This window comes from Glycine max, chromosome 6 (genome assembly GCF_000004515.6).
Source record: "Glycine max cultivar Williams 82 chromosome 6, Glycine_max_v4.0, whole genome shotgun sequence".
Lineage (NCBI taxonomy): Eukaryota > Viridiplantae > Streptophyta > Magnoliopsida > Fabales > Fabaceae > Glycine > Glycine max.
This window is the reverse complement of record NC_038242.2, coordinates 1850249-1876205: the sequence shown is the minus strand read 5'-3', so window position 1 is coordinate 1876205 and position 25957 is coordinate 1850249. Positions and strand designations below refer to the sequence as shown.

The window sequence follows — 25957 nt, the reverse complement described above, 5'->3', positions numbered from 1 at the left end:
TAGTTTATAAAAAGAAATTTTAATAAGACTCAATTATGTAATACGAATAAGCAATAATTTCTTGGCGGCAAGGAACCAAAACGAGTGCATGCCCACATGGACATGGTGTTTCGCTACTAGAATGAATGGGAAACTGGTCACGTTGTGATTCTTTCTTTATTCGACAAAGGGTGGTATGGCAATGGTATGAATTCGGAACTAGGAAGGAAGGGAACGTGTATGGAAAGGAAATAATAATAAATAAATAAAAACCCTTTTTTGGTTTAGCTTTTGATTACTTTTTATTTTCCCATTTATCTCCTTTTGCTCTTTTTGAGTATTGGATAAGCATTAGCCTGGTCGATAAAATGTCCAGTGCCGGTGGGAATCATGTCTTCATAGTCTTTAATTGTGTGCATTGATCTTTCCCTCTTTCCTTTTTTATGTTATATATGTTGGTCAAAAAGATTAAAGAGAAACCAAAAGAGAGTACGTAATTATAACATTTATGGATTAATTAATTCTTGCTTAAGTTGTGTTAATAGCCAGCTTATAGCTAGTGACATAATGAATTTAATTGATGTCCCACCAAAAGCGGGTTTGCAATTGAATCATTATTTAGCTTTTCCTTACTTTTCAATAATTAATGTGTATTTTGGACTTGGACTTTGGCTTCCGTTTTGGCATGTTCCTTTGTTAGTTTCACTTTCACACAAGTTTCACCGTCAAACAGAGTCGACATGCGATCGGGTATATATTAGTACAAAGCATGTGTGTATGTACGTAGCCTCTGAATTATGTGAAAGGAAACAAAATCATTGGCGTTTTGAAAGTTTGGCGACCTTCACGAACTTAAACTTGGACTTCTTTGCTGAAATTCTAAATTTTGGGTTCTCGACATGAAACTTTCTGCCACAACAATTCCTGTTGAACCCAAAAGTAAACATTCCCGTCTGCTTCTCCCTTTATGCATTCAAATGACTACTGGCTTAATTTTTTCTTTACATCAACCTCAAGCCCCTCTGACTTTTTCTTCATCATGTTAACGTCGGCTTCTACTTCATCTTACGCCATCTATGATTTTTTAAACCTCCGCCATTGTCTGATTCATTATTTAATTGGTTTGAAAAACCTTCCAATACAGTTTTTTCCCCATGGTATAAGATTGACCATTGATTGTTGACTATACTATATTGTTATTGAGTATATATTTACTCCTCCCTTTTTTTTTACAAATGCTATAATGAGAATTAAATCGAAGTTCTCCTGTATTTACTTCAACTTTTACCACTAAATTGACTCTATATCTTATCTAATCCAATATTAATTTTACTCTTTTGTTAGATTTTGTAGTCCAACACCCAATTTCATGTAACATCACGTCTTATGTTTGGTGTAGCATTTTGAACACACATAAATTAATATTTTCACGTCAAGTTATTAAATAGACACAAAAAGTAGCTTTCTAATGCTTTGGAAGAGCACGCGTACACCAGTAAAAAAAAAAAAGTGCATCCAAACATGCGTATAGTTATTTGTAAATCAAATTGGTCTATAAAATGAGTATTGATCAATTCAGTCTCAAACTATAAAAAAAATATCATTTTAATCCTTATAATTACCAAATATCAATCATTTTAATTAATCTTTATTTTTTGTAATTTTAGGAACTAAAATAACTGTTATTTAGTTAACCAAGGTTAATAATTTCAATGACTAAATCTATATACTCGATTTTTCTTAAACTTTAGCGAGCGGTACCTTTTTATCACGATTAATATTTGAAATTCTTATTTCTTTCATATCCACCCCAATATAGTGCTACATCCTAGTCTCAGATAATGCGCTAAAACTTACACAGGTACACGTAAATCATTCAACAATTGTACAAATTTTATCATCAAGTTACAGCTTATCCAACTTCAGTTTTACACATTAATTTTTACTACCTCGCTCTTAACATGAGGTGATGTATACCAAGGTATTATGAAGCATGCAAGCCAAGCAGTATTATTTGCTTCTTATGTTGCTACTTTTCATCCAATGAAGGAAAAGAATAAGATTATATCATTTCCTCGTAAATTCATCTCGGCAGAAGAAAGGAACACTGCATGTAGGCAAGTGATCATGTGCAGCGTTAGTACTAGGTAGACGTAGATGCCAACAAAATGTACATGTCGAGGGTTGGTTTGTGTCAAACAAAATGCTCGTACAACAGAATGAAACCAAAGATCAATAATGTGACCAAAGTCTAATGATAATAATCATAGCAGTGGTAATAATAATAATGATACATTTTAAAGATGTGCTCTACATACAACTACAACAAAATAGCTCCACACCTGCTGAGCTAATAATGCCAAAGCAAACTACACCCGTACATATTCACGATAAACCTATCCAAACCTCAGGGTTTACACTCATACAATCAAGCATATCGTTACAATATTATGTTTCATGCTTTTGACAACACTTCATTTGTCAGGATTGGGAAGTGAATAAAGCAACAAAAAACATAAATCTATGTCAACAAGTGCAATTGAGGACGGATGGGAAGCTACAGCTTAGGTAAAGGATTGAACGGCAGAAGACGTGGTGACTAAACTTGATAAGAGACCGACTATGACAGCACTGTTGTACGTGCTTGGTTCTGTTTGCATGGAATTGTTCCTGGAATCAATGAAAGTCTCATTTAAGAAGGGTCCACCAACAAGTGCTCCAGTAGCTACATTGGGATTAGGATCAGATGATTCAAGCCACTGGAAGCCATCCTTGCAGCCAGTTTTTGCATCAGCAGGAATTGAAGCACCCCTATGATGCACAAATTGTGGGTATTTATCTCCATAGCCCACCAGAAAACTCATATGCATAGGATTCTTGCCCAATACGTAATCAGCCTGAAAGTATTACATAGATTTTCAATTTAAACACGGATCACTCCAAGTAGATATTGTGAGCAAAATAATAATGAATGCACACCTGAGATTTGGCAAAGTCTCGAAGATCTGATGGGGTAAAGGAATCTGAATCACATTTTAGTTTTGGTGTCTGCGATGTTAGCATATAGTCACTGTAAACAGCAGCTAAGAATGCAGATGCAACAGGATGTTGCAAAGAGTTCCATTGACTCACCCATATAAGACCATCTGTATCAGAGAAAAGAATAAAAAATTAATTAGAGAACATATATCAGTAGAAATATAATTCTGAAATGAATTTCCAACATTTAAATTTGAAAAAAAAACATTTTTATCCAGGAGTAATGATTATCACCTGATAGGCCAAAATCTAATTCAAGCAGTTATAATTCTGTACTAAAAGTTACTAGGTAGTTATTTTTATATTAATTTCATATTAGGTAGTTATAGGTTATGGTGTGACAAGTATAGTTATATATAAGTTGTTACAGACTTGTAAAAGGGAATTAAGGTGTCAGATTGTTAGTTCCTATGTTTTGAAAAGGAAACTCCTTATTAGAGGGAAACTTGGTATGTTTATATCTTGAGTCCAACAATTGGTCCAACCTGCCTGTCGGATGTCATGGAGGAGGATGGACTTTAGAGTGGAAGCATCAGAAAAGCATGTGGAGGAGATGAATGCTGAAGAGATACTAAGATCCAATTCTCAGTTTCTCACCACAAGGAATATATGGAAAAAGTGGGAGATGCAATCCAAGATGTTTGCAGAGATTTTGGAGAAATGAGAGAAAGGCTTGACAGTTTGTATACAATCCTATCATTGTTGAAGGAGTTGGTTAAGCAAAAAGAGTCATGTAGAATACCCTGCTGGAAGTTCTGACCTAGTTAGAAGTAGTCAACCACATAATCAAGGGCATTTCAACACTCATTCATCCAGCCTTGAAGGTGGGGATTCAGATGTGTTTAATTAAAAAGGCAGTGCAGAAAGTGGAATTACCCACTTTTGATAGGCAAGATTCAACTGGATGGCTGGTCCACGCCGAAAAGAGTTTTGAAATTCAAAAGACTACAACACACTGGTTTAGATATTTGAGGAAGAGACTAGCAAAGATGGCATGGGAGGTTTTAGAAGTAGAATTATTGAAAAGGTTTTTTAGAAGTGGAACTGAAAATCCTTGTGAACAATTAGCAGCCATGCATCAAACAAAATTTATGATGTCAACACAAGGGAGCAGTTACATATCAACACAAGGGAGGCAATTTTGCACATGAGAACACTAGGTCTAATCACTTGGCTGTTCAACATTCTGTTTCTTCTCTTAGTGTGAAAGCAGGTGGAAATACATTGGGAACAGGTGCAAATTTTGCTTGTAGTAATTTTGAAATTCGTTGTTAAAATCTGGCACTAGGCATTTACCTTATTAAGAATATGTTAAAAGGAGGGAAAAAGGTTATTTTCCATGTGGCGAACCATTTGCCTCACTTCATTGGTGTCTTAAAAGGAAGTTAACAGTGCTTATTTGGGGGAAGATGATGATGAGGGAGAACAAAAAGAATTCAAAGAAGTTGAATTGATGAAACCAAATTCAAATGTTAATCTGCAAAGAACAGTTTCCTTATTTCAGCCTTGAAGACAAGGCTGCTACTGTAGTAGGAGGCATTGATAGATCAAAATCTAACTTGGGCAGTTACAATTCTGTATTGGGAAGTTATTAGGCAGATATTTTTATAATAATTTTGGATCAGGCAATTATAGATTATGGGGCAACAGTTATAGTGATACAAAAGTTGTGTTGTAGACTTGCAAAAGGGAATTATGGTGTCAAATTGTAATTTCATGTGTTTTTTAAAAAGGAAACCCCTTGTAAGGAAGAAACCCTCGGTGTGTTAGGCGGAATCCCTATCTCTGAACTCAAATCGGGCCTAAAAAAAAAAATATTTCTATCTTTACTCAGAATTCAGTGTGTTTATTTCTTGAGTCCAACATCACAAGCAACAAAAAAAAAGTCGGCATGTCAATTATTTGATATCCGTCTGCAACTAAATTTAATTCTGAGACTTGGGGAAGCAGTACTATACTGCTGCACCCTCATAACCATAATGGGTTCTAATAATGCAGACAACTGGCTACTCGTGAGGGGTAAGGTTGCAAGCATTTGATCCATTTTAGACCCCCTTATGTTATAAGGACTCGTGCACTGGGCACTTGCCATTTACTAACAAGATGTAAAAATGTGAAAAATGGTATGTGGCAGGGAGAAAAGAAAAATAAGATTATAAGTGAGTATGGATTATCATATAGCATTTCAAGGAGAATATTACCATCTGTTCTGCTTTTTGTGGCTGTTGGAGAATCCGGAAGAAGACCACACATTACAGCCTCAGCAGTTTTCCTGTAACTATGGAGCCCAGAGCTATACGAATTTGAAATGTCCTTTGCCTTAAAAAAGCTTAATCTAGATAACAAAACCTGCACCAAGAAGGCAGAATTATTAAAGGAAATATATGTGAATAACAAAAGTCAGCTTTGTATTGTAATATAAATATAACTAGTATAGCTAGAAGCATGATCCTGAACACAAGAATGCCACAAGACTCTTGATTTGGCTCAACTCTGTTCATAGGGCAGAAATTTAAACCAATCTGTCATTTTGTCTTATCTATGTGATGTGTAGGTAAGTAGGTTGCGATAAAATTTAAAAAGCCATTCTCTATAGCAACACTCGGAACACTAATGATTGTCCTCAGTTAATAAAATCTCAAATTGGAAACTGGAAAAAAGATTGAGCTTTTTCGAATGTGTTATACACTGCAGTATGAACACTCATGTGAAATTTGGCATGTTCAAACAATATTATTGGTTGAATATCAAAGTAAAAGAAAAAACAAAAAACAGAGTGGGCCTGATGGAAATCACTCAAGAAGTGTGTTATTCCGTTTTTGTGCTAACAAATTTTGTACTATATCATTATCCTTTCTTAATACCTGAGTTCCAGCAAGCTTGTTATCCCAACTGAACCAGGTTGGGCTTCCCCATTGAGCATAGTCTTCCCCATCTTGGCCAGTCACAAACTGAAGGTAAGAATCATCACCCGTAGCATGATAGAGCCAGCTAGCAGCCCATAAAAGCTCATCACCATATCCAGTTGAGTTATAATATGTCGCAACTTCGGGTATATTCTCACTATAAGATCCTCTATTCTTGTCAGCAAAAGTAAACAACTGTTTTGCATGCTTGAGGAGAGTGCTTGAATATGTAGGATCAGTCTTTTTAAAGACCAAAGAAGCTGAGGCCATGGCTGCTGCAGTTTCAGCTGCAATGTCTGATCCTGGACAAGATGCATTCACTTGTAAGAGTGGACGTTCCTCAGTCATGGCTTCTGGTTTTTCCCAACACTTGTGATCTGCAACAGGATCACCCACCTGCCACAATGATTTGAATACATGGAAGAACTTAGAAAAGGAAAAGGTTGAACTAAAAATAGGTTGTTAAACTTAAAGGCTCGATAGTCCTAATACACCAAAAGAAAAAAGCTGAAGTGGCTGAACATAAAAAGGAAAAAGAGTAATCAGAGTTATTCAATCATCATATGCACATACAACAAAGAGTTTAAAAAAAATGCAGTCTAGAAAATCTCAAATCAATAGCCTGCCCTGAACAAAATCCCTTATCTAACTTCATGGCCTGGCATGGGATTAACACCACAAACATACCAATAACCTTACAAATAGGAAGAACAACAATATAGATCTGATTTTAAATTTGATTAACTGTCAATGTAACAGATTTTCACTGTAAGGAAACAACAATACGCTGCATAATTGTCCTAACTAATAAATACTTTACACTGCTTGCTAAAGCATTTAATTGTTTTTCAAACAGGTGGCATCATATAATTCACTGATTGTGTAAAATCTCTTGCACTATAGATGGATCAAAGTCAAATCCTACAGTTTAACCATAAAGAACATTCCAATAATCATTAAGTACCAAGAGTGTCCATGTCCTTGTAAGAAGACAAAAGATAATAAACTTATGCATGCACAGATGCACACTGGCCAACTTGCACAGAAATGAGGCATGAAACAAAAGCTGAAAAACACAGTAACCTGAATATAAAGAACATTCTCAGAAGGGTGAGCATTGATGAGAAAATCAGTGATCCACTTGAGCGAATCCTGAGCGGCGTCTAACTGGCCAACGTGATCCATTTGATCTCCATATTCCAGAATGGACCAAGACAGCACCGTGGCCGTAAAAGCCATCGGAAAACCAAACTTCATGTTATCCCCAGCATCATACATCCCTTTTGATAGATCCAACTTCGCTTGGCTCCCATCCTTAAGAGCCGAATTCCCTCTCCAAGATATTTTATTGTCAACTAACCTCCCAGCTGAATGAAATTAATCAATTAACCATTAAAGCATTAGCATACCATATTTCAGGGGAAATAACATAAATGCCTTGATAAATATATATTGAGCCACATAGTGAAATATTGAAATAAAAAGAACGGAAAAGGACGTAAAAGAAGAGAAGGTTAAAGAATTAATACATTTCTGAACATCGAAGAATTGCATTGCGGTTTTGAGTGCAGTGGAGTATTTTTGGTCAACGGCGCCAGGGGGACCGGGAACAGGAGCAGGCTTATCGGAACCGGAGTGACTAAATTTCTTCTTAACGGTAAAAACAATGGCACCGACGACGAGAGCCAGAATGACGAACGCGATGAACCAACCGCAGCACCCTCCTTTGGACCTCGATTTTTCTCCCATTTATTTATTTATTGAAATTGCAAAATGCGCTTCAACACACCGTTGGGGGGAGTTTCGATCTGTGTAATATAATCAAACCCTAGCGCGATGCATTGTTGTCTCTCACGGTATCGCTTTCTAAAACGCAATGCCTTCTCCTTCTGACAATGACAACGGCTATCTTTGGAATGTGGTTCGGTTTCAGACAGAACAACTCCAACAACCTAGTTTACTGCCTCTCTGTGGAGGAGTCTCGTTAATACCCGACCCGACCCGGTTCGATGGCGGTTAACAAAAATGGAGCTTAAAGAAAATGGTGGCGACGGCGAAGGATGTTGTTCTCGCGGGAGAATATCTTTGGCAGTGGATTGGGGGGCAGGTACTGGTGGTTTGTGACTTTTGTCTTTTTTTGTTAGGGAAATGACGAGGATGTCCGTGTGAATAGAAGATTGTGTCGGTGATAGCGAGGGTATAATGGTAAAAAGAGGGAGTCAACATGTGAGTGATGTCGGTGGGCTTTTGTTATTGAATTGTTGAGTGAGAGGGACCCTCTATCTTAAGCAACCACCCTAAAACCATTCATTTTACTTCAACCTCAATCAAACATTCATGTGTTGCTAACTAACGGTCAGGATTTTGGCCTTTCTCATTTAAATGTATATATAAGCAAGGTATTCCATTAAATTAAAGAAAGCTAGCTTAATCACAAGGTGTGCATAGCAAGCAGCATTACAATAATAATATCAATACAAAGACTGTCAAATTACCTAATTATAAAGGACAAATCCTCCAAAAGTAAAATGGTACTACATCTGATAAATAAACAAATTGTTTATTTCATTTCCGAGTGCATATCCTCTAAAATAGAATGATAGAGTGTTTCTTCTAAAAAAAAAATAATGTTAGAGTATTTGATAAAATAACATAATTATTAACTCATGTAATATTTAAACTATACAACTTGCCACACCTAATCTTTTATTTGTGTACACCCGTATTATTTATATTTCATTTAATTAAAACTTAACACTAATTTCATCTTAATTCTTATATATAAATTTTAATTTTAAAAGTGAAATAAAAATATTTTGAACACATATTTTCTCATTATAAACGTGCACAAATTTATTATCCTTAGAAAAATGTGGTTTTATATATATTTTGTTAAGCACTTTTATTCGTTTTATTTGTAAATACTAATATTTTGGGGAAATTAATATACTATCATTAAAATATGTAATTTTGATATATTTTTATTTGATAAAAATGATAGGTTAAAAACTATTCTTAAAATATTTGAAAATTTTATTAGTGTATTAAAAGAATAGTATTAAAAATGTGTTATTAACATTCTTTAGTAGAAAATATTTCCAAATATTCAAGTAAAATAAAGAAAAATAACTAAAAAAAATTATTTCAAGTAATATATACTAGTAGTAGTTTACTTTCTTTGGGAGATTTTTTGAGTTTTAGTTTTGTGTATTGAGAAAAAAAATTACTAGAAAAATTGCCATCTTAAATTTAAAATGTTTTGAGTTTGAATAAAACTGATTCATAAAAAAAAAAAAAAAAACTCCAAAGTCATACCAGTATGATGGTTTTTTATTACTAGTAGTTGATAATATATATATAATTTTTTTAACAAACAACAAACATAAATGACCAATGTTGGTATATACGTAGCAATCTATGTTCTAGAGGGTGGAGACTTTATCTTAGTATAATAGCAACTTCTCCACGTGTAGGTGCAACATGAAACCGCAGAACTTTGGTTTCCCACCAAGGCATATGGCAGTCCCTACATTAAAGTTAGTGGCTGCATCTTAAGGAAATTGCAGACATTAATACCATCCCTCATGAACATAACATAAAAGTAAAGCTATGCTTCATGGAATAAGCGATTTTGTGACTATGCGATTACTACTAGGTTTAAGGGGCATTCCTAAACTTGTAGAATTTAAAATAAATTAAGATTTAATTTGAATTTAAAGATAATATATTCAAAATAAAAGTAATTAAAATCTTTGACTCCCTAATTAGATTTTGATGTATTCTTACAAATTTTGCTCCCTGAAACTAATTATTAGTCTAGAATTTAATTTAAAAATTTAAAATAGAATATTTTTATATTTAAATTTAATGATAATAAAATATTCACAATAACAATAAAGTAAATAGGAGTAACATCTCAGCATTATTTGATCGTTTTCATGTTCGGTCTGCAAAGGCCGAAGTTTTGGAGTCTACCAGGACAAGACACTTGAAGGAGCTTCCTAACCCAGTCAAGTAAAAAATACCACTGAACTTGTATTTTTTATTTTTATTTTTTTGTTCCTTAAATACTTAAGGGACAAGGTATCTACCGCTAATACCACATCATATCATATCTTTTTGATATTGCAACATTGGCATCATGACCTACAATTTATCTTTTTGATATTGGGCTTTTGCGTGTCCCATTAGATCATGAAACGGAATACATTATGGATCACTTTCTTTAGAGGAAGATTATGGATCACTTATACTTTCAAAAGGCTTTCTTTTGTTTTTCTCTCACTCTTTTTAAGAGGAACTAACCACTTCTTTAGCATCCAACTGCAATCTACACATTTTTCCTTTATGATTTCCTTTACTTTCACGCTTAATTAATTAATATAATATAATATAGAACAAATTAACGGATAAAAAAAAATTTATATTTTCCTTTTTAGGTTTATTTTTTTATTTAAAAATCTTACTTTAAAACATATTTTTCCTGAAAAATAAATATAGATTATATTTTAGTATGTTTTTAATATAAATGAATCCCTTAATAGTTAATAGTAATGAATAATTATGAACTTGTTTATCAGTGATATTTTGTTTTTTTACAACTTTTCATATAATAACTAAATTTGAACAGCTTATTATTAATTTTAATTTTTAAAAAACTAGAATGAAGTTTAAAATATTGTTATTATTATTATCAATTTGAAAGCTTTATCTAAAATCTTTATTTCATTTTTGAAGGTTAAAATTGACAATTTGCATTTAAAAATAGTTGTTAATTATATCAAGAATCACCATGAGAGACAAAATATTAAAAATTTAGTTACATTAAAATAAATTATATATATAACATGTATGTCCTCTTCCTCTCTTTTTTTTATTCTACCATGTATGTCTTCGTACCTTTCTTGTGGTTGACAAAAAGAAGCAGCCCTAATGGGACTGTGAGTGGATGCTCCATTAAGGACATATGGATCACTACGATGGATAATTAGACAATTCAATTCATTATCTATATGACTATATGCCATATTGGAGTAATGTAATAATTTACTCGCGCAAAAGTCAGCACTCAGAAGCTTCCGTTATGATGACACTGTAATAGTCATTCATCGTTCCACTTTAACGTATCAAGAATTTAATTTCTTTATATATTATTATTAATCCAAAAATCCCTATTAGATTAACCAGTATAAATTTAAAGCTAATTATTGTAAAAAATAGTAAACTCATTATATATGAAAATTTATCATTGAATGATAATGTAATTTTTTTTACACTATTTGTGTATATATTATTTACTCATGTACAAATTACTAGAATGATTTAAGACTAATATTAACTTTGTATTATGCTATTAATTAATATTTTATTTTATTCATTTCTATATTATTATTTCAAGTTTTAGATTTGGAAAAAGGGTAAATTAGTTAATAGAGGAAGATGGATAGTATAATTGATCAAAGACTGATAGTATAATTTAATTGAGTTTCGTCTCAAGAGTTTTCTCCGAACTCGAATACAAAAAATCTTTAATTTATATTAAGTATTCCTTCAAATACGGGGTTTTGAGTTCAATCTCACCATCTATGTAACAGAAAATAAATTATTGACATGAATTATCGCTTCAATGTCTGACTATATTTTAGGAAATTAGTTTCTCAAAATTAAATGGGAGGATATTTTGTCATTTTGAATAACAAAAGAGTAACAGAATTGAATATTTATCATAAATTTTAGATAAATAATATTTCATTAGGTAAATCGCTGTTTACAATTTTTAAAAATTTAAAATTTCTATGCTTAATATTTATTATTATTATTATTAAACATTCTCATCTTTCTTTCTTCCCTCTGAAAAAAATTCTTTCTTCCCTCGATAATTGGAAGGTGCATTTCACTGTTCCTGTAACTGACAAAAAAAAACATTTTTTACTTATCTAATACTATTTTTCTTTTATTTTTAAAAAACATTTATTCATTTCAATTTAAAAATAAATTTATATTATAACTAAAATTTTCATTATAAATATGAAAAAAATCATTTATTATAAATTTTTAATATAAAATAATAAATATTCATGCTTTACTATGCACTAACTAAAACACTATTTTTGTACATACACAAAACCCAAGTCCATGGTTGGATATGATTGGGTTAAACTAGGGGTGTTGGGTTTTTACTGAAAATAAAAGATGGTGATGAAAATGTGGTTGGTTAAATTTTTTAAAACATCTTGAGTGAAAATGGAAACAAAAAACAACACAGTAAATAAAAACAAAACAATAAAATATCGTTTCCAGTGTTTCCAGTTGGAAACAAAAATCTCATTTTAGGTAAAATGAAAATGCAATGTCAAATAATGAAATTTAAACAAATCTAAAAATACAAAAAGACAAAAAATCAATATATCATAAATTTTTAGTATTTTTATTTCTTGGAAACAAAAAACAAAAAGTCAAACCAAACATGTTTTCAGAATTCCAATATTTTAAAAATGAAATCAGTTTTCAAAAAATAAAAATAAAAAATGAAAATATAAATCAAACACACCCTTAGAGTGTAGGGTTGCTATCCTCATTCCAAAGAGTGATAAGCTACTTTTCCTATCTCTAACTTTTTCTTTAAAGAAGAAATACAAAATGACACTCTTATCCTTACTCTATTTTCTTACAACTAAGATTTTTTTATTTTATTTTTTTTTCAAAGTAATCGTGTTTTCGTTATTTATCTAAACTCATACATAATTTTATATCATACTTACTCTGATTATTATTAAAAAGAATAATTGTATTTAATGAATTTAATTAAAAAATACTAATTTATGCTATCATTAATTTCATTACTTTAAAAATATATTAATTATAAAGTATTTAGAAAAATTTAACATAACAAAAACACGTTTTTTTGGAGTAAAATACATTACAAAAATACCTTTTTACATTGTTAACAGCGATATACAACAAAACACATTTTAGTAGAGCAAAATACACAAAGGAAATATGCTTTTTGTTGTGCATTGAGTTTACACCCTTTTAACAAAAATACATTTCTAATGTATGTATTTTGGTCGACGAAAATATGTTTCCACTAGGAAGGAGTAATTTGGGAATGTAAAATAATAAAACAATGAATGAGGGGTGAAAAGAGCAGAAAAGAAGGTGTGAATATGAAAGCCCTAGAGTGTAGAGTAGATAAGCGTATCCAGCAAAACAGAAATGGAAGCAACGAACATAGAATTACAAATTAAACGGCTCCAATTCCTTTCTCTCTGCCTCTGAACAAATTTCATTTTTCATTTCTCTTACTTACACTACACAGAGACAGGTATTTTCACTTCTCTCACTTCCTTTCATTTTGCGATGCGTCAATTAAAAACTGAACAACCTTCACTGTATCGTTGGGTTATTGACTTTGATGTTCCAAACTGATCGTTCTATTACTTCGCCCTAATTCGAGTTGTGTGCTGTTTAGAGACAACTCCTCTCAACTTCAACGTCTTTGCTATTTAAATTTAAATTACTATATAACCTATTTATTGTATACCTCATATGGTTTCGGTTTCAATTTGCGCTGCACAAGGTGATGTTTCCTCGTAAGTAGCATAACGTTGTGTGAATATGCCTTAAATTGGTCTCCACCCTAATTTTCTGCATAATCCTCTTTTAATCAAAATTTCTGCGTGATCTCTAATATTAAAGCATGCTTAAGTTATGATTGGTGTATTTTGAGACCCATGACTCTTCTTCAGTTTCAGTTTCTTGGAAGTTGGACGTTATCTTGTTTGGTTTAACTGATTATCTCTTCTTTCTTTTTTTCCCAATGGCAGGGATACGCAATGATAGGATCTTTTATTACCAGGGCACTTGTGTATGTATATGCTATACTAATTCTCTGATCATTTTTTGTATGATGATGGGGTTTTGCTGTAATTTTCAAGATCCACGGAATTTATTTATATTTTCATCTATTTGTTGGCATGGCAGGATGGTTTTTGGTTATGCCTTCCCAGCCTATGAATGCTATAAAGCAGTTGAAAAGAATAGGCCAGAAATTGAACAACTTCGCTTTTGGTGCCAGTACTGGTAGTTTGCAATTGCACATCCATCATCTATATAAAACTTACACTTCTGCATAACTGTTGGTAAAAACTTCTTTTTGTACCCCTTTGTGTTGCAGGATTTTGGTAGCTGTTTTGTCAGTATGTGAGCGGATTGCTGATGCTTTCATATCATGGTAATAGATACTATCTTGGAATGGATTTTCTGTAATTAAAAGGAAAAAAGTTTATTGTGCTTTTTTTCTTATTAAAATAAGCAACTTATTCTTCTTGAAGGGTCCCAATGTATAGTGAAGCTAAGTTGGCATTTGTCATATACTTGTGGTACCCAAAAACAAAGGTATGAAATCCATTTCTGTGGTAGAATCTAATATCTGATATTGCTTTAGTATCTGCTTCTCTTCAGCTTGATGGTTGAATTTAATATCATTACCTGTGTTAGGGAACAACATATGTGTATGATTCCTTCTTTAGACCATATGTTGCAAAACATGAGACAGAAATTGATCGCAACTTGTTGGAACTAAGGACAAGAGCAGGAGATATTGCAGTTTTGTATTGGCAAAAAGCTGCTAGTTATGGCCAGACTAGAATATTTGAAATTTTGCAGTACGTTGCTGCACAATCAACACCTTCACCACGCCCTGCTCAGGTAGTCATTGAGCTTGTCTTTGTTTCTCTACTATTACATTTGAGGTGTGGCTTAACTATACTGGAATTCCTATGCAGAAAAACTTTCAGCTTTCCTATGTTTATCAGACTTGGTGTGTTCATGATTTAGCATTTGGAGAAACAATTGTTTTTGTATTTTTGTCAACTTAAGAGAATATCTGGAAGAAAAAAAAACAGAAATAAGCTTTTCAAATCATGTGCTTGGTTTGTGCTGCATACCATTCATTCTTTTGTTTATATACATATTCAACATGTGTTAATAATTATAGGCGTGCATGTCAGCTCAGAATTCAACGAATGATAGTTAAATGATTAATCTAGGAAGGAGATTTATTTTGCACATGTAAAGAAACTTATGCCTAGAATGACTTTTTTTTAAAGAGGTGGGGAAAATCTAGATATCAAATATTTATTTCCAATGGTGTTGCTGCTATTGCATTCCATGTTGTAGGGATTGTTTTTCAAATAAACTCTCAATTTCATCCTCAAAGTATTATTCTCTCTCCTAAATGGTCACTAAAGTAAGAATATTATCTAAGTAATCTCTCAAGTATTAGAAATCATAATAAATAGTCCTTCAAGTATTGAAATCCATCTAATTGATCCCCAAATCGCTGCTAGTAAAATACATCAATTTAAGGTCTAAACTGATAGATATTCAATACTTGAGAGATTAAATATATAGTTTTATTACTTTAGGGACTACATATGAGAGATGGTAATATTTCACAGATTAATTGATGGTTTATTCTTATTTTCCCAAAATAAGTTGTTTTGTGGATCTTTGCTGCATCAAATTTCATTTTCTTTGTCTTTATCCCATTTCCTTGCTGACTTACTCAGACATAAAAAAAACATTCTCTTTAATTCACAGCAACAACCAGCTGTGAGGGTGCGTCAACCCGCATCTAGTAATAGCCAACCAGCAGCTGCAACAGAACCACAAGCTGAGAATCCATCTTCTCCTACTTCTAGCTCATCCAGTCAGCACCAGAAGGAAGTAGCAGAGAAGTTGGGTTCTTCACAGGTGCCTAAAGCACCCTACACTGTTGCAGGTTTAAGTAGCCAGAAGTCTAATCCTATACCTGCAGAGGATGAGCCAATGCAGATTGAAGCAGCACCACCTTCATCCTCTTCTGCAAATGAAAATGAGAATCCTCCCTTGGAAGATACAATAATGGAAGAAAGCATTAGAGTTACGCGAGGTAGACTAAGAAAAAATCGATCAGCTGGAATCCGTTAGACATCAATGTTTTCAAGTTTTAGCCTGGAAAACATGGGTAGGTGGACAATAGTGGGTGTGGAATAGTAAAATTGTGTATATTTTTGCCTATGTTTCATTCCATTTATTTTTTTTTTTTCATATGAATAATTGTTTTTTTTACAACACCTTATCAATCCCCTTATTAAATGAAAATGTATGAAATGCTTATTTTATGCTTCTAAGATATTTAATACATTTATTTGCATTTTTATTTTAATATTCTATTTATAAATATTAAAAAAAATATTATTGTATTAATTTTTCATAATGTAGCAAAAATATATACTTATCTTTTTAAATATTAAACATGTTGATAGGGGAGCAACAGAATCTTTCAGGAGGAGAAATGGCATATTCATTATGTTATTTCCAACATCTCCTGGTTCAGAACTGACCTTTTCCAGCCCCTTAGGAGAACGATTCTCATGATCCCGGCTGATATAGGATCAGGGGGTGTCATCAGAGATAGTGTTGGTAATTGGCTGGCAGGTTTCTATGCGTATGATGGAACTGAGATTATGGGTTTCCGTCAAGGCCTGCAGTCATGGGTCTTGGGCTTAAGGAATATCATCTGTGAATATGATAACCTTCCTCTTGTGAATCCAATTTATTGGTAGAGAATCCAATTCAGTGGCCCATTCTTTGGCGGTGTTACGGGTTCACCTGGGTCCCCCTTTGTATTTTGACCTCTCTTGCTGACCTTCTTCGGAAGGATAGCCCCATGTAGCTTCTTTTAGTTTTTCCCCAGAAGCAAAAAAAGAAAAAAAGAAAAGAATTAAGCCTATAAATTTATTTAAAGATAAATTTATGTTTTATTACAAGATATACTTTTAAATAAATTATTATAAACATTAGTTTATACTTTAACGTCATATAGCCAAGTAGACATGGCAAGAAAATTCGTACCCGTGGGTACCCGCCCGAATCCGTCTCGACTTTGACGGGTAATACCCGAATTGACCGGATATGGGTACGGGTTCGGATTTTCCCCGATAATCAAAAGTCGGGTATGAGTACGGGTATGAGATTACTAGACCCGTCCCGACCCCGAACCCAAACCCGCCCCGCCACTTAAAATCTTTAGAATTTTTGCATAATTTAATCAAAATGCATATAATTTTTATTACTAGTTAATTTTATTTTAAAATTTTTACATAATTTAATATTATTTTCTTAACTATTTATGTAGACACACGCGTTATAATAAATTTATTGATATATAAGTAGTTAAAAATAAATGTTTAACAATCAATTTATTTTTTTCTAAAATCAAATTTTTAATATTTTTTTACAAAAAAAAATATTTTTCTAAATGGTGTGTGGAACGGGGTTGGGGATACCCGATACCCAACGGGTACCCGACGGGTACGGGGATGGGACAATAAACTCAAACCCGTCGAGTATCGGGTATGGGGATATGTTGAGAAGTCGGGGTAAAGGATTGGGGAGACAATATCCGTACCCGACCCGCCCCATTGCCATGTCTATAGCCAAGTAAGGCTTGATTTTTATATACAAAAAATAGCCTACTTATTTTCACCCTTGCTTCATGTCTACAGTGGTAATGATTTTTTAATTTTTATAATTTATATTTTTTATTCACTTGTTAGTCAATTAACTTATCTAGGGATAAGTCAGGATTATCTAAAAGTTTTGATATAAATTAGACATAATAAGCTAAGTTTTCGAGGTCATGTCAAACCTAAAAAAACATTTAGGATAGGTTTGAGTCTTGAATCTTTAAACAGGTCAAATTAATTTGTAAAATTATTTTTACTCCTATGAGTAATAAGGGGGTTTGAGATTGAGGATGAAGCGTGAAAAGATTTCATAAGGGTGAGTTACAATTTTTATGTCACAATTTGTGTCCAATAACTTGTTTATTGTAAAGTAAATCTTACGAACTCATGGTGTAATTGATAATGAAATAAATCTCTTGTTGCTAACTTGACATGCATTAACCGAACATTTTGGTGTTGATTGAGCGGTAGGAGCGGTAGAAAAACAAGTTGTAATTGTTAAGTAAAGACTCCAATATGGGAAAAAGAGAAGGAGAAAAATAGCATTGACTTAAAATAACTTATTTGAAAACATATTAGTGTCTTCACTAGGACAATTTTCACTCCCCTTTATTTCATCTCGTTCTTCCCCAACTATGAACAATCATACCACTTTACTGGGACATTTGGTCTCTGGCAAACAAAGGGAAAGGTGCCTATGATTGACTTAGTAAAGGCTTAAGAGAAGAAAATGTCAAGTGAAAATAGTGTCTAATGGTAATAGTTGAACAAGTTGTAACTATTGAGAAGCGTAATAAAATTTATCAAAAGAAACTGACCAATATCTGCACAAAATAAACCTTATGTGTATATTGAAAGAGATGGGTGGGATACATTGACTAGGTTGCATGTGATCCATCCATATTGCACTCAGTGATATGAATTTCTAATCAAGAATGAACAAAAGAAATATCATTTTTTTTTGCGTGTCCCAATGAGTGTCTAGAATGGCTCTTTCAAATGATGAATGCTCTAGTAAGGACGTTTAATACCTTTTAAATTTATTTATATTAATGTATATGTGATCCTTTTTTTGGTGTGTATGTACTTAAGACTTCATGTGATGCTTGTGCCTAAATTAATTATCTGGTTCTTAAATTATTTTAAATAGTTTAAGTTGGTTCTCAAGTTCTTAAAAATTTGAATCAAATTAAATTTTTTTAAAAATTTGGATACCAAATTAATTCATTATTAAAAATTTGGAGATCAAATTGAATCTTTTAAAAATTTGACAACAAATTAAACCATTTAAAATAATTTAGACATCAAATGATAATTAAGCCTTAAATGTATATAATCCTTTTGTTAGGGTGTGAGTATATTGGGTCTTTTGTGTTGGTGCGTGTATCAGACATTATTGAGTGATTCACCTATTTCGTATATCAATGACAAAAAAAAAAAACTTTCATATTACAATAATTAGTTAAGGTGAAGCTTATAGGTAAGAGTTTACTTATCTCAGTTTAATAATTGTGTTAAATTAATGATGCATGCTATTATTACTGCTATGAATATCAAATTCTTTCTCTGGTAATGGCCACAAAATAATTATTAGTAACAAGGAATTTTAATTTTAAATTGATTGAATAAAACGCATGAGTATTATAAATTTTTTATATTTAATTGGAATTGTTTAATGAATCAGTTTGTTTTATAAAAAAAATAATAAATTAAGCAAATTTTTACTTTTTTGATATGTTTATTTAAAAAGTTTTTTCTTTAGAAAAAAACAATTAAAATCTATATGATTTTTTGAAGTTTAAGATTTATTGTTCACGTTGGACCACTTCATACAAAAGGGTCAACATTATGAAAGTGCTTTAGTTAAGTTGTACAATCCATGGCCTATTTCATATTTATTGTACCACTAGTACCATTTTTTTTGTTACATTTATTACCACGCGGTTAAATCAATTGAAAGTGCTTTAGTTAAGTTGTACAATCCATGGCCTATTTCATATTTATTGTACCACTAGTACCATTTTTTTTGTTACATTTATTACTACGCGGTTAAATCAATTGGTGTTTCGTTTGTAGGTGCAAATTAGTATGCAATTCATAAAATAGTAGTATCGCTGTGAAGAAACACAAATGGATTTGTATTGTGGACAGGACATATAATGGTTTTCGATTAGAACTTTTCCAAGATCACGTCAAAAGGATCGATAGGATGTAAGCAACTAAACAAATACTTGCAATGAAAAAATTGCAATATGAATATGAAAATAAAGGAAAAAAATTTTAGTGTTGTGGGAAAAAAAGTGCAATTATCCTAGATAGTTTGAAACTTTATTGGGAGAGGATTTATGGCTTTGTCCATGTAAAGCTATAATAGGTTTGAAACAATTCTATTTTAGAAGTTATATCTCAATCTTATTCATTCATAAGTTACATTGTAGAACTAGGACACAATTATCCTAGTTAAGGCAACTGCTGATAGAAAAGAGCCAAAAAAAAGAGCTAAAATTTACAGTTTGAAATGTACCCTGTGTGCCGTCTGGAACAATTAAAAGTCTATCTCTTATTAATCGTATCTGTTAGTGAAGCTTGTGTTCAAGCAAATCCCACACTTCTTATTGGATTAATCGTCTTGAAGCACATCTATCTGAACCAACTACTCATTTCCTGAACAGAAAAGAAAGAGACAAAAAAGATCATTCATTATTATGAGCTTTAAATTGGTCACCTTGTATTCTTGTGTAGTGGTGAAATCCAAGAATCAAATTCATATAATAAAGATTGGTTAGAAGATATTGCTACCCCACAATTCTGTTTGGCTCACTCCAGGATCTGATTGAAACCAATAGTCATCTTCCATCTGCAAATAAACACAATGACTAAACATTGTCTTCCCAGTTTATGGTTTTATCATTTAGAGCTTCAAGTAATACATACTTCAAAATCCGTGGGAGTAATTTCTTGAATTCCAAATGCTTGTGAACCCTGCAAACTGAAATGCTCAGAAGGATTTTTTTCATCATGTTGGCTTTCTAATAATCCCACACCCCTCTTTCTGATGGGATCACTATTCCATGATGGATCCATTAATTTCATCCGTTTGGCACTATCATCCTCAAACTTGCTGTCGTCCTTGCTTCAAAGATTAAAAATTATCAGTTATTGAAGACCCAAGAGAAAGAAGGAAAAAAATGACCTTAAGTCAACAAAGAGCAAAGATTTTAACAAAAGCAAACACAGATAACATAGTAATAAGAAAACTTTTGGCTTCAATGTTACAGCAAATAAGTACCTCAAGAGATACAAATTTATTGGTCCAATGGCACTTCGAACAATCATTTTGTACTGCCTTTGCCGAAAACCTAATTCCTGCTTATTTGAGTGAGAAATCGATTAAAAGCTTGTTATACCAAACAAGTTGCAACATTCATATTAGCAGAAGGTAGATCCCACCTCATCAGGATCAGGGACCTCGATGCAACTAGCTTTTGGAGCCTTGATTGCAATAATTTCTTGATTCTGTGAAAATAGTAGATAAAGGTAAGAAGTCATAATTGATAAACAGACTATAGCCTTATAAAATTTTAAATATTTACACAAAAAATCACCTGGAAGCAGGGAAGGCTAAGAATATCTTCCTTGGTTAAAAAAAGGTACCTAATGATCAAGCAAGCTTACTATCAGGAAAAGAAACCAAGAAATTGCAACTTATAAGACAAGTTGTCAGAAGTTCATACTTTTGAGAGCTTTCGCTTTCCTCCAGGTTTCTTAGAAGCTCCTGCTTTTTCCTGAAAAATTAAAATGATAATTGTTTTAAAAAAACTGATAGGTCAACCATCATGAAACTTTTCACACACGATATTAGTAGCAAACCTTATACAATCATCCAGTTCGGATTCCTCGGCATATAGACTATCAACTTCTGCCTGTATAGAACCAAACTGTCAGATTTGGACCAAATCACTAGCATACTGCAGTATACAAAGATGGAGCTAAAATCCTACGACCAACAAGCATTTTAAACTAAAAATGATAATCAGTTACATCAGTCAAAAGCTCACGAAAGAAGCTTGCTATAATATCTGCATAAGTATATAAAATACAAGGCAGAAGTGGCGAGACCTATATTCCTTGATTCCTTCCATAATATACAGTTTATACCTGGTCTATATTTAAATAGTACCATAAGTCATGGAATCATGTCACATTTAGATTTTGCCTCGTCCAAGAAGCTAAATTAAAAGGCATCATAACATATATTATGTAAGATACACTTGAGCTATTCGAAAACATGTCAAGCTTAAGTTTCTACAAAACACAGATATCCACGCAAACAAGTGATCCTTTTAGATGCCTATGTGCCCAGAATTTTTCTTTTGGCTTCTAGAACAATGCCTTGAGTAGTTCAAGTTGCACTTTACTGCCAGCAACTTGAATTTTATTTCGATCAATTTCTTCATCCTAAGCAGCCTTAAGTGTACAATTACCTACAAATAATTTATACATGGGTATGACCATACATAAATATTGAAACCAAAGATTCCTTGGAGCAATGTCTAATCGGATGAGTAGGAATGTGCCCAAGAAGAAGTCCAAGATTCCTATAACCCATGGTTTCAAAAGAAGCAAAGTATGTTTTCATTTTTCACATATATGTCATATGTAAAAAACTAAGTGATGCTTACAATTCAAAGCAACCATGTAAAGCAGTCTAAAAGCATGAATTATGTAATACATCTGCACCAACTGACAAGTAAACAAGATCAAAACCTTTAGACTATTAACTTGGTCTTCCAGTTCTTGAGGCCCAAGTCCATCACATCCCCTGCTCGTAAGGCACACAGCGTGTATCATCATATCAAATATATGATGATGAAAAGCCACAAAGTAACAAACAAAAGAATAGATATTTACTTCCACTGTATATGATTCTTTGATGTTTTCTCTATCAATCCTACCCCTTCAAGAACATTTGTAATGTCATAAATTCTCCTTTTCTGAACCTGCCAAAATTAATTTTAGACATGTTATAAACCAAAAGTAAAACAGAAGTACACTATACTAATAGCACGTGTAAGAAAATTGAAATTAATAGGACTAGAGGAACAGCTCAAAAGGAGCCATGAGTCAAGAAAACCATGAAAGACATATTCTTTACCTCCAAGATCTCGGCGGTTCTATTTAGATCCAGCGTTCCATCCTTAGCATCCTGGATTAAGCTCACAAATTTCTTGGTTAACAGTCCTGCCCAAGTAGTGCATTATAAAGAGAGTCACATTAACGAAGGAACTTGCTTAAAAAGGCATCATGGAGGAAAACTCAAGTGTGGTCATACACATACCTAAGGAACTGTCATAGCGACAATTGTTAACTGCAGTCGAATTAGGGGAATCTGATAGGGAAAATCCACCCAGCATAAATTCAAGCAAAAATAAATAAATAACGAGAGATATTGATAATGAAGAGTTTGACAGAATCATCATAGTCTAAAAGACTGTTACCGGCATTCGCAGATTTTGCATTTCTTGGACCTTTTGATTTACCATTTTGCTTTCCTCTTATGGTAGGCTCGGTTTGAAGTGGGGGAGGAAGATGAAGTGTTTCGGTGATACCAGGAGCAAGTTGGATATTATTTATGTGAGATTTGAAAACATTGTTGTCATATCTTTGACTCATCTGCAGGGATAGTTGAGTGCAAAGCATTAGGAAGTGCCTTAATAGCAAGAACCGAGATTTGCTTGATATTTAACCTAGGAATGCTAATGCTAGAGCCAGAATAAAATTCTAAAAATAGAACTCGGCGCGTGTAATTAAATTAAATTTTGATACAATAAAATAATAGATAATTGGAGAAGATGTGGTGAAGAAAAATCAATACGAAACGGAGCAGAGTGTGTAGATGATACGATAAGATGAGATTTGATAAGTGGAATGGGGGACATGATCGGATGAAATAAGAAAAGAAGAAAAGAGAGAACTCACATTAGGAAAGGGAGAATGAATTTGAAGTGAGATGGAAGATACGAGAGAGAGGGTTTGTGTGTGAAACAGTAAGACTGTTATATATAGCAATAGGAAAGAGAAAAGAGAAGTGAAAGTGAAAGTTTGATACGGTGTGGCCGCCAACACCAACGCAAAAAAAGCGGTCAGTTCAGTTCGAATGCACACGCCACCCCGCCCTTTTCTTTTCCTTTTGGGCCTCACTTTCTGGGCTCCTTTTTGGGCTTCTCTCACGTAAACCATTTCTTCAGAAATTATAAATTGTTAACCAGACTTACAATGCATCAGTATCAAATTATGCATTTTTGCTTGACAACCGACGTAAGAAAATGAATATCGCATCTGAGAGAAAATGATGGGGAAAAAACAATAAGAAATAACAAATTCTGATAAAGAAGAAATATCAAACCAAACAAGTTAACAAACAACACCAAAACATCGATTAAAACCTATGGTGGATATTTACAATCCAAACCTCTTATAACTTTGCATTTTCTTTCGAACTTTTATATCAAAGATTTCAATTGATTTAACTGTAGTGATCAATTAGGCTGAGCCTCAAAGGTAGACTCATACTTGGATGACAAGAGTGTTAATCATAAAAAATAATATTTATTTAACAAATATATTATTATTTTGTATACAAAATATTCATAAATTAATCGATGTTTTGAAATGTCAATTACATCAATATTTAAATTAATTATTTTGGTATTTTTTAATGATAATATTGATGCGAAATAATCATCATCAAAAATTAATAATTAATTTTATTCAAGAACATGAATCCAAAGGAGATGGATATTTCATATTTAATAACAAACTAAATTATTTTAGAATAACATCAACCAAATTCAACTACAAGAAAAAAAAACAATCAATATATAAAAATTTATATTTTACATAATGTGTACATATATATTATTAACATAATTATACTTTTTTTAATATAAGTGTATTAGTAAGCTACATTACTTATGTATTTTAAGAGAATCTCTTATTGTAATTTACACCGTTAAAGATAATATGTAGTTATAGTTGGCTAATGTTTATACTAAAAAAACAAATGCGTGTACATTAATAAATTTTATATTTATAATTAGTCGCTTATATTTATAATATATATAAATGTAAAATACTAAATGTCAGATATGAAAAATGGAAAATTAGAAATACTTTTCTTTTATGTGATATGATGTCTTTCAACCTTTATCTTTTGTTGATGTTGTGACTCATGACTATAGTGTCTCATGCTAATGTGCTCTTCTAGAATTTTGAAACCATAAAAAAAAAAATTATCAGTCTAATAAAACTTTGAGAAGCAAAAATTATTTTACTGCAAGAAAAATAAAGTTTAACAATTTAAGTTAATAAATCTTGAGAAAAATAAAAAAATTATCATATAATAACTAGAATTAATAAACTATGACATTTAGATAAGATTCCTGTTAAAAGAAATATTAAATTAATGTTGATTTTAGAATTTTAAACTCATGAAATAAATAATAATTATATAATAACTAAAATTTGATAAAAATATAATATTTAATAAAAATGATTTTTATCGTTTAGAGAAAAAGAAAAATCATGAGATAAAAATGATTACATAATAGTTAAAATTAATAAAATATAATCTTCATATAAGATTTCTTTTTAAAATATACTATTGATTTTATAAAAGTAAGGCGATAAAAAATTGATTTTATAATTATTACATTTTGATAAAATGTAATATTTAAATAAGATTTCCTTTAAAAAATTAAGATTGCTGTTGATTTTATAGTATATATCTTAATATATATTAAATATATTTTTTGATTGATTGATAGTATACTTTTGCAGGCTATTATTATATGCTTAGTAATTATTTTAATCTATAATTCTTAAAAAAACTCATATTTACTTTAAAATGGCCATTTTGCATAGGTAGTTGTAGTTTCATGCGATGCAATTGCGTAGTTAATTGTGATCGTGGGCTTATTTGCCAAGAGTATAATAATAAGGCAGACAACATAGAAGGTGACTAAAAGTATAAAATGTATAGGGGAAGAAAAGAAAAGAATATATATAAAAAAATGGTGAACATTGAAGTTAAAATTTAGAAGAAAAAAAAGTCAGTGAAGGTCAAGGCCCCTCAGCGGCACACCCTTAAGCGTTAGTCCACATACTCTGTGCCTGTGGACTAGGGTCAACCATGGGCCTTTAATAAAATTAAGATAAACCAACTTACAATAATTTTTCAAGAAAATACATGATTCTGAGTTTTTTATATTCGAAAGTATATGTATTTCTTTAGGACTCAAATATAAGACGAAAAAAAATAATGTTTAGTTGAAAAAAATATAAATAAATTTTAATTAGTTTCATTTTATTCAGTGATATCATTCTCAAACTACTATTTATTCAATTTAGATTTTATTTTCAATGACTAATTTTTTTTAAAAGTACGACTCATTTTATTTTTTATATTAAATTTTAATGAAGGAAAATTTAATAAAAATATTATTTTTTAAATCAGGTTAG

General features: G+C 31.8%; 3 protein-coding genes across 6 annotated transcripts; 1 reads left to right on the top strand and 2 right to left on the bottom strand.

Annotated features, from left to right (window-relative positions):
• Positions 1–2252: 2252 nt before the first annotated feature.
• Positions 2253–8074, bottom strand: LOC100812226 (endoglucanase 2). Its single transcript, XM_003527638.5, has 6 exons — positions 7454–8074; positions 7008–7291; positions 5883–6320; positions 5220–5367; positions 2959–3125; positions 2253–2876 (listed from the first exon to the last, which is right to left on the bottom strand). Exons 1-6 carry the CDS (start codon positions 7671–7673, stop codon positions 2544–2546), a joined length of 1590 nt encoding a protein of 529 aa, XP_003527686.1. The 5' UTR covers positions 7674–8074; the 3' UTR covers positions 2253–2543.
• A 5072-nt stretch (positions 8075–13146) lies between these two features.
• LOC100797848 (putative HVA22-like protein g) lies at positions 13147–16085 on the top strand. Its single transcript, XM_003527614.5, has 7 exons — positions 13147–13248; positions 13751–13791; positions 13908–14006; positions 14101–14157; positions 14258–14321; positions 14424–14633; positions 15528–16085. Exons 2-7 carry the CDS (start codon positions 13760–13762, stop codon positions 15894–15896), a joined length of 831 nt encoding a protein of 276 aa, XP_003527662.1. The 5' UTR covers positions 13147–13248; positions 13751–13759; the 3' UTR covers positions 15897–16085.
• A 3742-nt stretch (positions 16086–19827) lies between these two features.
• LOC100797301 (transcription factor E2FC) lies at positions 19828–23552 on the bottom strand. 4 transcript variants are annotated; one of them, XM_006581110.4, is made up of 14 exons: positions 23417–23552; positions 22936–23110; positions 22776–22826; positions 22593–22678; positions 22349–22437; positions 22205–22259; positions 21308–21360; positions 21172–21222; positions 21043–21091; positions 20888–20953; positions 20727–20803; positions 20372–20570; positions 20237–20294; positions 19828–20101 (listed from the first exon to the last, which is right to left on the bottom strand). In XM_006581110.4, exons 2-14 carry the CDS (start codon positions 23108–23110, stop codon positions 20091–20093), a joined length of 1020 nt encoding a protein of 339 aa, XP_006581173.1. In that variant the 5' UTR covers positions 23417–23552; the 3' UTR covers positions 19828–20090. The 4 variants fall into 4 exon arrangements, with proteins under 4 accessions (XP_006581173.1, XP_025984597.1, XP_025984598.1 ...); XM_026128812.2 differs by lacking the exon at positions 23417–23552 and having other exon boundaries at positions 22936–23409; XM_026128813.2 differs by lacking the exon at positions 23417–23552 and having other exon boundaries at positions 20242–20294; positions 22936–23409.
• Positions 23553–25957: the final 2405 nt, after the last annotated feature.